The 14,861-nt window shown below is 38.1% G+C and overlaps 1 protein-coding gene across 1 annotated transcript; it reads left to right on the forward strand.

Moving 5' to 3' along the window:
• Positions 1–18: 18 nt before the first annotated feature.
• LOC104408294 (NHL repeat-containing protein 2) lies at positions 19–14,616 on the forward strand (the record flags this gene model as incomplete). Its single annotated transcript, XM_010017847.1, has 5 exons — positions 19–196; positions 2,460–2,612; positions 9,227–9,682; positions 12,661–12,782; positions 14,487–14,616. Coding segments are annotated over exons 1-5 (1,024 nt in total), but the record flags the coding sequence as incomplete, so codon positions are not given.
• Positions 14,617–14,861: the final 245 nt, after the last annotated feature.

Below are 14,861 nucleotides of genomic sequence, written 5' to 3' on the forward strand. Positions count from 1 at the left end.
CGGTCCGGCCCTCGGGCTCGCCCAGGAGCTGTCATGGCGGCGGGGGGGCTGTCGGGGCTCCTGCCCGCCCAGACCCAGCTGGAGTACGCCCTGCTCGATGCCGACACTTCCCAGGAGAAGGAGAACTTGGTCTACCAGTACCTGAAGAAGATGGACAGCCGGGAGGGGGACCTGACGGTGCCCGAGCTCGGCGGAGGTGGGTGGGGGGGACAGACCCACCGCGAAGCAGGGCCCCTCGGCAGAGGTGGCTGAGTTCTAGTGCTCACCGTGCGGCGTTTTCCTTCAAGTCCCGCTGCCTGCGAAGGCCCTGTAATTATGGCCCCGTTAGCTGCTTTATTTTTTTAAAGCACTTCTAAGCACAGGAAATGTCACTCCTGAAAGCAGCAGGAGCAAAGGATGAGCAGAAAGAATCCTCTTATAAGTGCTCCCCCTGCTACTGGTTGCAAAAATCTATTCTTTAAAGCCTCTCTTCTAAATCTCTGTTAGTTTCATTAATTTACTTTCCCTTTTTAATAAAGCTTTTCCCTTCTGTACAGTATGTTGGTATCTCTCTCCTCTTGTCATAACAAAAACTGTCACAGCTTTCTCCTGAGTTCCCTTGGTTTCACTGCAGCCACTTGGGATGTTTCCCAGCTCTCTCTCCCCATGACTTACCTGGGCTTGTCAGGTTTTGTGCCCCTGGAAACACAACCGTCCTGGAGATGTCATCCTTCTTCAGTGGTGTGCCCATTTCCCTTTCACAGATCACACACATTTCTATATCTCTTCTTCTGCTAACTGTGAAATCAAAGGTTAAGTCTTGTAAAATCCTTTAAGCCCTGCTCAGGATCCTTTTAACCTCAGTGAGGCTCTCTGCAGCTCTGCTCATATCTAACTGCAAGACAGAGACCTCAGGAGGTAAACTTGTATCATGGGGACAAATTCTGACTTATAATCATTGGAACAAAGCGAATGCTCTTTCTAGATTTGGACCTCTGAGATGAATTTTCACTTTTGTAATTCGCACTATTTCGCTTTCTGTGTTCTGTCAAAGCTTATTTTCTCCTCTAAAAGAGCTCACATGGGTAGTCAACACTTTTTACTTCCAGTATATTTTATGAAAGGTATTTTAATTCTAGTGAAAAGAGGAGCAATGCCTTAAAATAAATACCCCACTCGTTTAAAATGTAAACAGCAGAGCCATTATACCATGGAAATAATGCATATATTTGATAACTATTATAGTCACCAAATCTGAAAGTGTGTGCATCCATTTCTGTTTATAAGTATATGGGGGTAGAGATCAGTCCTCCCCTTAGTGAAACTGAAAACAAGCCGCCTGCTGGCTTCAGCAGCAGTAACCTCTCCTGGAACAGTAAGAACTGGATGTGCAGAAACTGTCAGAGTGGAAGTTTTGAGGATCTTTAAATTAGTCAGCATATTTTTTTTTTAAAACAGGCTTTCAGAAATTTAGTTCAGCTTTGCCTTGCCTCACATCTGTTTTTCTCCTACCCATTATTTTCAGAAGTGTTAAGTGATAATAATGGCAGACTGCATTCTAGGATATTTATTTCTTAGGTTGAGATCAGTTTCTATGCGATCAAAGTGACAGCAGTTACCTGTGAGAAAAGAATGCTTTCATGCTTCATATCAAGTGGTTAAAATAAATGACCAGGATTACTGCTAAGTATATCTGAAAAGGCTATATGTCTTCCCATGCAAAGGGATTAATTTATACCTGTCACCTCAGACTTTGAAAACCAAGATCAAAACTGTAACCACAAAAATATTTCAGTCATCTCTGAAAAGAGTTCTTTACAAATGTGCTGGAAAATCGAGTTTAACAGTTCTTTAGTTTACTACCATTTATGTGGGTTTTAAATAATTAATTGTTACCCATATGTTATTATTAGGGGTTGAATAAAATAGATCGTATTTCTAAATGTAAGAAAATGGTTCTGAGGCTTGCATGTTCTTTCAGTTAAAAGGTGCCTATTAAGATATATACACTGCACTTTCGTTAGTTTATACATTTAATACATTTAATGTATTACATTAAATCTCATAAACTTCTCATTCTTCCCTGTGAGGGTGCTGAGGCACTGGCACAGGGTGCCCAGAGAAGCTGTGGCTGCCCCATCCCTGGCAGTGTTCAAGGCCAGGTTGGACACAGGGGTTTGGAGCAACCTGCTCTAGTGGAAGGGGTCCCTGCCCATGTCAGGGGCTTGGAACTGGGTGATCTTAAGGTCCTTTCCAACCTAAACCATTCTATGATTCTCTGAAGAATGGTGGAACATAAGGATGAGTTGGGTAAATAGAGGACTTGTGGTTTGCTTTTCTTCCTGTGTAGAAAGGGATGTTGAACTTTTTTATTTCTTTAAACACACAGGAGTGCTGTGTGGTGGTGTGCATATTAGCTGTAAGTATCTGCCTTTCCTTACCCTTCCCCTAACTGGCTATCACTGTTCTCTGAATTCCAGATCTACAATGGTTAAACACTGAAGGTCCTATTTCTCTTCACAAAGACCTTTGTGGAAAAGTTGTGGTGTTGGATTTCTTTACTTATTGCTGCATCAACTGCTTGCACCTGCTGCCTGATCTCCATGCATTAGAGCACCAGTTCTCTGATAAAGGTAAAAGTGCTTTGGCTCGCTTGGAATAGAATTTCCTGGCACTGTTGACAGTGGAGTAGCTGAGTCACTTTGTTGCTGGTTACTAAACAGCTGGCAAAGTTTCAGGGGTGCCTAAAAATGTCTTCTAATCTTTTAAGTAGCCTAAAAAAGGTGACCGTGTGTACTCCCATCACATTTTTAAATGGGGTTATATAAGGTATCTGTTGTGTCTGTATAATTAAAGAAACAGGATATGTGCTCAAAGCCCAAATCTGATATCCTCATAAATAAGGCTATTTGCAAAAAGCTACGCAGGGACGTAAGATATGGGTTCAAAGTTAATGCAAGTATGTAACCCTCTACACTTGACTTAAGGACTAACTCTGAGAATATAGATGGCAGAATGGATGCAGTTAAGAACACTTGGAGCTTTTTCTCAGTCTAACTGAAATAACAAAATATGTAAGCTTGGTTTAGAAGGTTGGGGTTTTTTTGCATTGGCATCAAGTTATGTACTATTAGTAGTCCTGTATTCTGGAGAGGGAATTAAGCTTTTGAAAGTCACATCTGAAATGAAATCTTATCTCTCTCTTTGAGTGAATAAAAATATAGGGTAATTACTATTTAGAATGCAGTCTCTTGTCATCATGATGACTTGACAGAGATAAGCTCTGGTCTTACACAGAATGTATCAGCTGCTTGCTTATCTTGGATATTTTAATAGACTGAACAGTGAGATGAACAGTGTTACTTTCAGCCCTAAAAATACTGTATTAAATATAACATATATATGCAGTAAATAACCTTAGCTTGTAAAGTTTAAGTTTCTGATTCTCCATTGGCATTTCTGATTGGTTTTAATTTTGGCAGCATTTATTATTGCTGCCTTCTTTCACTAGAAAAAGAAATTACAATGTCTTTGAAGTTTCAAGTTCTTTAAGGAGTTCACTTGTAGGTTTACATAGTGCTTGACAGAAGACTCGAACTAAATTTTCCACTTTGGAAAGCTTAGCTGTTTGCTTTGGAGAAACAGGAGATCAGGTATAATGTTTCAGATATAAGGAACTTTAATAAGGAACACTCAAGGCATTTTTTTGGGAGGGAGGCACTTTTAAGTAGAAGGTGATTAGCAAATTATAAATGGACTGCTGTGGATACCAGCCGTGCTGGGAAGAAGGTCGAGATTTCAGAAGATTATATTGATCATATAATGAATAATATCTTTAAATTATAAACATTTTGTATCACGGTGTTACTGTGTTAATACAGCTGTCATATTCTTAATCTGTTTTTTAAGAATGAGCTGTTAAATCAGTTGATAACTCATTTTAACAACCTGTCCCCACAAGCTTTCTCTTTAAAGTATTTCAGCATCTCTTCACCAGTGTGGAAGAAGCTGCAGCACTCTGAACTGAACTGAAACTCCACTTGGAGGCACATTTTTCTGTTTGACTTGTATTAAACTTCCTGTCAGAGGAGTTATTACTTGAGGAAAGTACTTTGCCCATAGGTGATAAATTTTTCTTCTGTTTGAGCTATCCTGTTCCTACAGGAACCAGAGTGAGAAAAAAAGATGCTTAGGATGAAGGTGGAGGTAAAAGGAAAGAAGAGCAGGTGTTTGGAACATTAATCTTGAATTTAATCCATTAGGAAACAGAGGATAATAGTTGGATTCAGGAAGAGATTAAGGCGCTTGAGGGTTAAAACAAAGATACATTGTTTTTTTCAGTATAGATCTCCCATTTGGTTATTTTCTGCTCTTTTCATGTTTTGATTGTCAGCAATTTCAGGATTATTTAATCTTTCTTTGCTGTGCTAAGTGTGTAAATTTTAGCATTACAGTAATACGTATAAATATGTCAAGGTAGTAAGAGTTGTGTGGGTTTTAAGCCATAGAAAAATACTTCAGTAGATGGACTTATATCAATGTACATCTTCTTCACCAAAGGTAAACACCATTTACCAGTCACGAGGAGAAAGAGGAGGGAAGAGTTGTTGACTTAAGAAACTTGAGAAAGATGAAAGTTGGACAAATAAAACTGATGTAGAGAGGATACTGGACATAAAAAATGTTTTAAAAATGTCTTCAGCTGTATTCTGGAGTTTTGTTCTATTTTATTCTGCTCTTTAATAGAAGTCCCTTCACTTTTAGTTGGGTTAGTTCTGAAATCTTACCACCTTTTTGTGAATAACAAAAAACCTGCTTTTGTCTCATCAAAAGATGAGCGACATGATTTCTTTTGGCAGCAGAGAGTCAATGAAATACATAGTGAAATTGCAGCTTTACTGAATTTCAGGTCTGTAAACACAGCATTTATTTACCCATTTCATATATACATTTACCATTCTATAGAAATGGCAGAGGGTGCTGAGCTAGCACACAATATTAGTCAGAATGAAAACAAGCATCTTACTCAGACAAAGCATCGATCTCATAATGCATTTGGCCTGTTTGAATATTTGAAGGAATGTTGCCTTTGTTTTTCTGCATAACTAAGAACAAACCTCAGTACTGATGTAATGCCTTTTTTTGATAGGACATTGTGTATGGACATATCTGATACTCTGATCACTTTGTTTTTAATGTTGTTCAAATACCCTCTTATGTGGAGTATGTTGACATTTCAGCAGTGTGATCATCAGACATGAGAAGTCTGAAAACAAGAAGCTCTATTTTTGGGGTGATCCTAAACCATTCTATATACATATATATATATAGTCATTGTACATATGCACATAGTTCTATTGTCTGGAACTTCAGGAGATTGCTTAAAAATGAAGACTGCTTTCCATAGGATTAAATGTCACCCAGCATCTTTATCAGATATGTTCTCGCTGCTATCTTCAGTGGTGCTATTTCTGTGTTTCAAGTGGCATTCAGGAAGTTATTTTAAACTCCAGTGCATATTCAGTTCATGTTATCAGCAGTCCAGAAATGACTTCTATAAGAGGGAGTACTTTTTAATATTCAGAAATAGCTTGGCTTAAATCCAGTGTTGTGCTCTGTTATAATCCTTTGAATAAAGTGTTTTAAATGGTGTGCATGTTCTTACATCTCAGCATCGCATCCATCAGTTTCCAGAAGAGCTTTCTTCAGTAGGGAATGTTTTAACTTGTTTGTCCTGTTCACATGTTCAGTGTAGAATTGCCTTTCTAGTTTTAATGGTATTGTTGAAGGACAAATACAAGTGCTGCTGCTGATCCTGTTACAGTTAAAATATTTGACCTGCTCTTTGGAGTACAACAGTTCACGATACTACAACTTCAGCTATCTGATACTGCAACATGCTGTGCCTATAGTGTTGATAAAGACTATATCAATTATAGTGATTTTATAATTCTGTATCTGTGAAATTGTTATATTCAGTTAAGTCTTATATTGTGCAGCACTTTACCTTTTTCTGTTGTCACACTGAAGATCATATTCTTCTCCATGAACACTGTTTTATGGCTGGGGAGAAGGGCTAAAAGAGAAAAATAGTTTTCCACTTCTTTGTAACTGAATAAAAGCCAACTTGAGATTAAATCAGGTTTTCTGGAAGGAAACAAACTCATCAGAGCACAACTGTTTAAGACCTGAAATAACTGCCTTTCTTACATTTCTAACACGAAACCAGAGCTGAGGGTAGAACAAAGATGTCCAGCTAACCAAATTGCACCTCTACTGTAAAGGCAGGAGAAAAGCATAAAAGTATATACTACATTCTGTTCCAAAGCATGTCCTTAGATGCAGTTGTTTGCAGTTGTAACTTTTTGGGCCCTAGTTCAGGCCTGATCTCTGATCAGAGGGTGGTTTCATTGTTCTTGCAATAGCAAACTCCACTGACTCTTAACTGCAGAGCTTTTGGAGGTCTGTTCTACAAAAGCATTTCATTTTTACATATTTGCTTGAAGTTTTCCAAATAGTGAAGCCCTTTAATTCATTAGGTATTAAATGCCAAATAACAGTAGTGATGTAAATTTCCATTTTAGAGTGACTTCTTGCGTGACACGTAACAGTAGATGCCAAATGAAGTAAAATGCATTAGATAGGTGAGTTACTGCAGAAAAAAAGCATGCTTCTGGTGGATTAAAAATTAAAATGCTAGAATGCTAAATAAATAAAATTACTTTCTTTGATAAGGAGAAAGTTGAATTATGCAAGCTGCAAGAAGTTAGTTTTTGTGTGGCTTTTCTTCTGAGAGCACTAATTCTGGATTTTGGTAACTACAGTTGCAACTGGAAGAATGAAGAGATAAAAACTGGGAAAGAGGGTTACTGTTCTAGCAACTGTAAGAAGCTAGAAGATAAGAAATAAATGTGTTAGCAAGGTGATTACAAATATTTAGCTTATGTTGTGTTTAGACTATTTTCCTGTCATAACAAGTGGTTATATTTGAATGAGAAAAAAATTGCCTTCTAAAAATTCAGGTAACTGAAACTCCTAAGTCTTAAAACCTTGCTGAGAAAACATTTGTTTTAAAACTAGTCTTTTCCAGATGAGTGTCTTCTCAGGGGGGCCGTTTCTGGTGGCTACTGTTCAGGATAAATATAACGATATTAGAGTAAGCATGAAGTAACTTAGAGAAGCACATTGCGTATCTGCCTTTGTAACTGAATTGTATGCTACTTACCTAAATGTAATAGCTGTTCAACCAAACCTGTTTTGTCTGTAGTAGCACAATACAACATTTTCAATTGCAGTGAGTATGTGTATGAGCACAAATTAATCTGATTTAAGAACCTTATGAAGTTCTTCAAGGATCTACACTCATATTTCAGAGTATAAGCATCATCAGAATTGGGTTAGATTGGATAGTGGTTGTTCTTCCTCTGTGCCACTCTGTATGGACTCCAAGTCTTCTTTGCTTTCCAGAATTACTTCCACTACTGAAAAAATACAGTACTGTAAGGAATCCACCTATAGACACTGGTGACTGTGGGAAGGAAGTAAACACCACAGATACTTGAATGGTTCTGATAAAAGTGTTTACAAATGCTAAATTATGTTATAGACTTGGGAAAAAATAAAGTACTTTTGTCAAAATAATTTCTTATACTGTGGTAAAATATAACTCAAGTTGGCTATCAACTCTAAGGATATTTTCCCTTCCCATTCAATTTTTCTCCTCTCCTCCAAATAACAAAAAAGATCACATGAAAATCTGAAACTTTTACTTGCACAAAGAAATAAAGATCTCAGTTGTTTTTTGTGGTTGCAAAATGCTCGCACTCTTCAGAAACATGAGTGATATTTGGACAAGTAGTAAGGTTAATGGCTAAGGATTTCCATTAGATTGACAGTTCTGGTTTAAAACTGTTGTATTGCAGCTTTCTACAACTTCATGGTTACTATTGTTACCTTCCTTACTTCAGGTACAATTGACATGATACTTCAACTATAACAAGATTATGCTTATGCTTATGGCTAGTAGTATTCTTTAAGCACAAAGAGATGCAAAGTATGGTGTTGAAGTCATATGCACAGTTTACTTCGTTTGGTGGAGATTACACTAGTAAAACATAACTTAAAGCCCTGCAAAAGCATGTAGTGGGTTTTGGTTTTGTTTTTTTCCCTCTTTTTTAGCTCCTAGACAGTACTGGAAAGTGTCTTTACTGAAAGAAGGCTCTTAATTCTTTTTTCTGTTGGGTAGGAATGGGGAGTGGGAAATTTGGAGCTGCTTACATAATTGTTTACATGGAAGTAGATTTATTTCTCATCACAAGGGAAAAGCAGCTGAAGTCTGAGCCATAGATTTTTATTTCTGTGTTCAAATTTCATAAAACTAAGAAAATAAGCAAAAGGTTGCTGTTATGTATGCAGTGTATAGAAGCAGACTTACATTACTTCATGCTTAGACAACACCTTCATATCAGGATTTCAAGTGCAGTTAATCCCTGATATCAGAAAATCTAAACTCTTCATTGTCTTTATTATCCACATATTGAAGTGAAGTTAAACATTTTACGGAGAGGGGTAAAAGTCAGTGATTTAATCCTCTTTTGCTCCTTCTTTTTTAATTGTATGTTAAGGGAAAGGATTCAAGCCTTTCAGGTTTATACCAAGTGTTATTTGTCATTTTGTCACAGCTGCCAATGCTGCTATTTGAAATATAGAATACTGCATTGATTTCAGAAGCCTATACATTTTTGTTATTGTTTGAGTTGGATACGCCAAAGTAACTCTGGACTACAGAGTTCAGTGTTACACTTGTGATTCCTACTTAACTGTGGGAAAGAATTCAATTTCTAAACCACCATAGTTGTGTATAGGCATCAAAAGGCAAAGAGATGTCATAAACATCTGAAAAAAACCAACGTATCAGTTGAACTGCTACAACTTACCCGTAATTATCTTGAAGGTATTTTCTACCTTAGTATGTAGAGGTTCAGGAACTAAGAACAATTTCTGACATTAAATGTCAACCAGCTGGGGAAGTAATGGTCCTAAAGTTCAGTCATTTTACTGAAATGTTATTTCTGAGTTTCAGTATTTTGTCTACACAGCTATTTATAGTCCTACTGAGATGCAATTGCTTTTTGTTTGTTCAAACCCTTTTATTCTGGAAAGCAATCAGTCACATTGTGAGATAACTGCTTCAGTTTTACTTTTTGTTCAAATATGTTTCAGTGCATGACTTTATTTTTCCTTTCAGATGGTCTTATTATTGTTGGAGTCCATTCGGCGAAATTCCCAAATGAAAAAGTTCTGGATAACATTAAAAGTGCCGTTCTGAGATACAATATTGTCCACCCTGTAGTAAATGATGCAGATGCAACACTGTGGCATGAACTTGAAGTGTCCTGCTGGCCAACTCTGGTCATTCTGGGGCCTCGTGGCAATATGCTCTTTTCGCTTGTTGGAGAGGGACACAGAGAGAAGTTGTTTTTATTTACTTCTATAACACTGAAATTCTACAAGGAAAGAGGACAAATCAAAGATAACAAGATTGGAATAAAACTATACAGAGACTCCCTCCCACCTTCTCCCCTGCTGTTTCCTGGCAAAGTGACAGTGGATCATTCAGGAGAAAGGCTGGTCATAGCAGACACTGGACATCATAGGATATTGGTTACTCAAAAAAATGGACAAATTCTACACACTATTGGAGGTAAGGGTATAGAAGTTTGTCACAGTAATTTTAGTTTAGGAGTAGAGTATGTTTGCTGGACCTACTGGTATAATTACATATATAGTATAGTATGAATTACAAAAAATACATTTTATATTCTTATGAAAGTGTTGCAGGGGGGTTTAGGTTGAAGTGACATACATCCACATCCAGCAGCAAGGAAGGGAAATAGAAGAAATGAATGCTAAAATGTGATGGTGGTGGTGCGTGGGGAAGCTTTTGGTCTGTGTTTTTAGTTTGGTTGTTGGGTTTTTTTAAATGAAGAGCATTCCTGTATAGGATTTTGGAGGAAGGGAGAATTACTGAGGACAGTGGCCTTGCACTAGTACATAGGCACCTGAAAATGAAGTTGCTTTAGAGTATGTGAAAAGGCCTATCTTGTCACCAAAACTGAGGTGTAACATACAACCAAGTTACGAAAATAGTGGAAGTGAACTATTTTAAATTTAGCTACATTTGTTACCAAGTAAAATTATTATCTGCTTTACAGTGCAAATCAAGAACGTTTGTACACTCTTCATATGCTTTACTCTTTCAGAAATGAAACATTCAGATTTGTTCCTTCTTAGAATCTGTTACAGTGGTAGAAGTACATCTTAATGCACCAAGTACGTAGCTGTCAGGACAGCCTGTTCATGAGCAAGCATAACTGACAGATGCAGGAAATGGTTGAATCCCCAGATTGTTGACAACAATGATTCATTTATGTCTCAGAATCAGGACCTCATGGGTCTGGTATTGACTAATGCCTGCTCCATGGTAGCATCCTAAAAACCTCATGGAAATACCAGTGGCATTGCTACTTAAATAAAGGAAGAAAATCTTGCTATTTGAAGTAACAGTGCATTGAATAGACAGAGTAGTTACCCAAGTTAACCTCATAAAGGCGGTAGTCTTAATACCCTTCTCCTATGGGAAATATCAACAGCATTTCTTATGACAAAAGTGAGAGAATTTGGTTTCTGTTTGGTATGTGAGATAGAGAATCCAGCAACAAGCTGCTCTTTAGTGTTCTGGGATAGTCATTAGACAGCAATTTAGAGGAAAGTACCCTAACCCCTTCACGTGGCATTCCCTGGGGGCTTGCACCCTGGCACTTAGAAGGGGAACTACTGGAATCTGACACACCAGCACCTCAGTCCTTTGTGTTGAGGTCTAAATTGTCTTCTGACAGTAGGTTGTAAAAGTTTGTGTATTTCAGTGACTCAGTTAAATGATTCAGTGGGCAGAAAATGTAATGAAGTTGTTAATACAGTAACAAATGTGGGCATGCACAAAGTTTGAAATTACTATATTTGCATCATAAATCATGATGCACACATAACTCATACCTGAACGTCTTCTGCTGACACATACTCTTAGTGCACTTTAAATGTTACTTCCACTGACATACAATGCTTACCTTCATATTGTTATATTCAGGTCATATTCCTTTCTGTTTCTTGATGGTTCTGTGTAGAACACTTGTCACTCCATCATTCTTAGTGTTCTTTTGTGTAACCAGTTCCATGGTATCTTTTTCGTAACTGTTACTAATGAGGAAATGCTGCTAATCAAATAATAGTTTCATTTGTGGTAACACCAAATCTAAACCACTGAAAGTGTATTGAGTTTGAGAAATTAAAGATTTCCCTGCTGGCTTGATTTGATGTAGCTGGGAATAAAAAAAAGGTGTAATTCTTTTATTTCTGTCTTGTGTTGTAGCTATTATCATTTAGTACAAGAGAACAGGAACAATTTAAAAGCCTTTTAAGACTTCTCTTTTGGCTTCTTCGACCTGCTGGTCACGCTCCTTTTGATGCAGCCCAGGATATGGTTAGTTTTCTGGGCTGTGTGTGCACACTGAAGCCAGCTCATGTTCAGTTTCTCATCAACCACCACCCCCAAGTCCTTCTCCACAGGGCTGCTCTGAATCTCTTCTCCACCGAACGTGTAGCTGTGCCTGGGATTGCCCTGACCCAGGCATAGGACCTTGCACTTGGCTTGGTTAAACTTCATAAGGTTGGCATCGGCCACCTCACAAGTGTGTCCAGGTCCCTCTGGATGGCATCCCTTCCGTCCAGCGTATCAACCGAGCCACACAGCTTGGTGTCCTCGGCAAACTTGCTGAGGGTGCGTCAGTCCCACTGTCCATGTCACCGACGAAGATGTTGAATAAGACAGGTCCCAACACCGATCCCTGAGGGACACCACTCGTTACTGGTCTCCAACTGGACATTGAGCCGTTGACCATAACTCTTCGTGTGTGGCCATCCAGCCAGTTCTTCATCCACTGAGTGGTCCATCCATCAAATTGATGTCTCTCCAATTTAGAGACAAGGATGTTGTGTGGGACAGTGTCGAACGCTTTGCACAAGTCCAGGTAGATGATGTCAACTGCTCTGTCCCTGTCCATCAGTCCCGTAGCCCCATCATAGAAGGCCACCAAATTGGTCAGGCAGGATTTCCCCTTAGCGAAACCATGTTGGCTGTCACCAACCACCTCGCTGTTTTTCATGTGCCTTAGCGTGCTTTCCAGGAGAATCTGCTCAATGATCCTGCCAGGCACAAAGGTGAGACTGACTGGTCTGTAGTTCCCTGGGTGTTTCACCTTCCTCTTCTTGAAAATGGGGGTTATATCACCCTTCTTCCAGTCGTCAGGAACTTCACCTGACTGCCATGATTTTTCAAATATGATGGACAGTGGCTTAGCAACTTCTTTCACCAGCTCCTTCAGGACCTGTGGATGGATTTCATCAGGTGCCATGGACTTGTGCATGTTCAGGTTCCTAAGATGATATTGAACTGATCCGCTCCCACAGTGGGCGAGTAATGTGAAATGCACAAGGTGCTGTGAAAGTGCCTGTTAGAATGTGTAATTTTTTTACAAGTTTAAATGTATGAATTTTGGTTTTGTTTGTTTGGATGGTTTTTTTTTCTGTAATTACTTTTGAGTTTTTTCTTTGTTTCATTAATAGGTCCAAACAGTGGTAGGAGAGATGGAAGATTTTCAGAGGCAGCTTTCAACTCACCACAAGGCATCGCTATTAAAAATAATGATATTTATGTAGCTGATACAGAAAATCACCTGATTAGAAAGGTAAATTTTCTGCAAGGAAGTTCAAACTTCAATCTCTTATACCTTATTCTACTTACAGAGGTGAATATTTACACCAAATTATTTACTCTGATTATTTACTCTTGGAATACCCTCAACACCAGGAAGGAAATTCAGCCCAATATCTTATAAATAAATGCTGTTGTGCAGTTTGTTGTTTAAAGGCTACATATGCTTTTGTGCTTCCTTTCAAATGAAGATGATATACATTACTTGCTGCGGCATATTTGATTTTTTTTTCCTAGTGACTCTTACTTTCCTGTTATGAGAAACATCTATTCTTAGTACTACAACAAAATAGTTTTTGTTTCGCTTCCAGTAGTATCTGATTCTAATCTAAAGTTATTGTACTACTATGGTTCAGTGAGTATCTAAACTTCAGTGAGCTGTTTTGGTCTCTAAAGTACAGACTGGTAAGTGCTGTAATACCAGAATTGCCTGCATGTGGAATTTTTTTTTTATTAAACACTTAGTTTAGCTTGTTTTAGGACGTAGGAATGTTACTCTCTCTATATAGTCATTGGATCTTACATTTGGCTAGGTCAAATTTAAAATAATGAGAATTTAAGTTTGTTGAAGCAATATAGTATTACCTTATTAAAAGTGTTTTATGCATCTCAGAAGATCTTGTACTCAGATTCTCACTAACATGATTTGTGATCAGAGGAGGTACTTCTTTACTTAGTTCGAAGTACCTTTGTACTGTTAAGTGGGTTCATTGTGTGTTTCACTTCAAAGCACTAGTCCACAAACTCCCTGCACAGTATTCATTGTTGCTGGCTACCAGATTTTATTCTGGAAAGGACCAAGGCTCCTGGTTGGTAAAGAAACATTGTGTACTAAAAATGAGCACTTTGCTTCAGGGTCCTCATCTTAGAGACACTCATCACTATAGCCTGGTGACCACAGGATATGAAGTGTTGCAGGTAGCAAAGACAGCACAGAAACATCTGAAGATCTGGATCATACCACTTCAGCATTTTTGGTGATGATTAGCTGTTCTCTTTCATCTAAGTGTGCCATGAGGGTATCCAAGACTTAATACAACAGGCTTGTTTTCAAATGCTTGTGCAGGCCGCGGGTCTTGCAAAAAGTGCATTTACTGCTACAAAAGCTGGAAGATTCTGTGTGTGGAAGACGCCCTTTTTACATGGTCTTCATGATAAATGCATGAGCAGTATTGGAAGTTGATTAGAAAATAAGCAAAAGGAAAAGAAAAATAAAGGGATTTAAGCTGCAGAAATGAAACCACGTTTGGTTTTTTTTTTGCCCTAGGGCATGACATAAACTGCAAAAATAATTTCCTTTGTACAAATTAAATGCGATGGGAGATGCTGTTACAGTATCTGAATTTTTATGTCATATTCCTATAGAAGTTTAAAATAAAACATCCACATCCATCATCTGTGTATTTCTTTAGAAAATTTTGGTGCTTGCTTCTGCAACTGCTGGGCAAACCTTGACGAAACAGTGTTAATTTTTGTTGAAGAGTATTCCAGATGTGGTTTTCCTGCTGCTTACTGCCCCCATCAGCTAGCATTGTGGTGAAATTCATTATCTTCCTACATTTGTTAGGATTTGTTTTTTATTTGTGAGCAAAAACTCTGGTTTTGGCATCTAGCTGAAATTGTAACTTCAGTTGAGTTAATTTTGTACATTCAGTGTGTATAATTTTGCTCCTTGTAGATTGACCTGGAATTAGAGATGGTGACCACTGTAGCAGGCATTGGGATACAAGGTGTTGATAAGGAAGGTGGAGCAAAAGGAGAAGAACAGCCCATCAGCTCTCCGTGGGATGTGGTCTTTGGAAATTCAAGTATTGTGTCACTTGAGCTTTTAACATTTGATATTTACACATGCATGAGTGTTTGCAAAATGTTTTCCTGTTTTGGTAATAACCTGAGATAGGAAAAAGTGAAGATTTACCTTACAACTGAGTCTAAAACCAGTGGTTTCATTTGCAAGTGAGACCTGCAGTTCTGCTTTGGATCCTGAAAAAACATGAACTGTTACTTGGTGGCAGAAAAATTCTTTTGTAGTGAGCTGTATAGTTACTGGGTC

Source organism: Nestor notabilis, unplaced genomic scaffold, assembly GCF_000696875.1.
Source record: "Nestor notabilis isolate BGI_N333 unplaced genomic scaffold, ASM69687v1 scaffold21717, whole genome shotgun sequence".
Taxonomy (NCBI): domain Eukaryota; kingdom Metazoa; phylum Chordata; class Aves; order Psittaciformes; family Psittacidae; genus Nestor; species Nestor notabilis.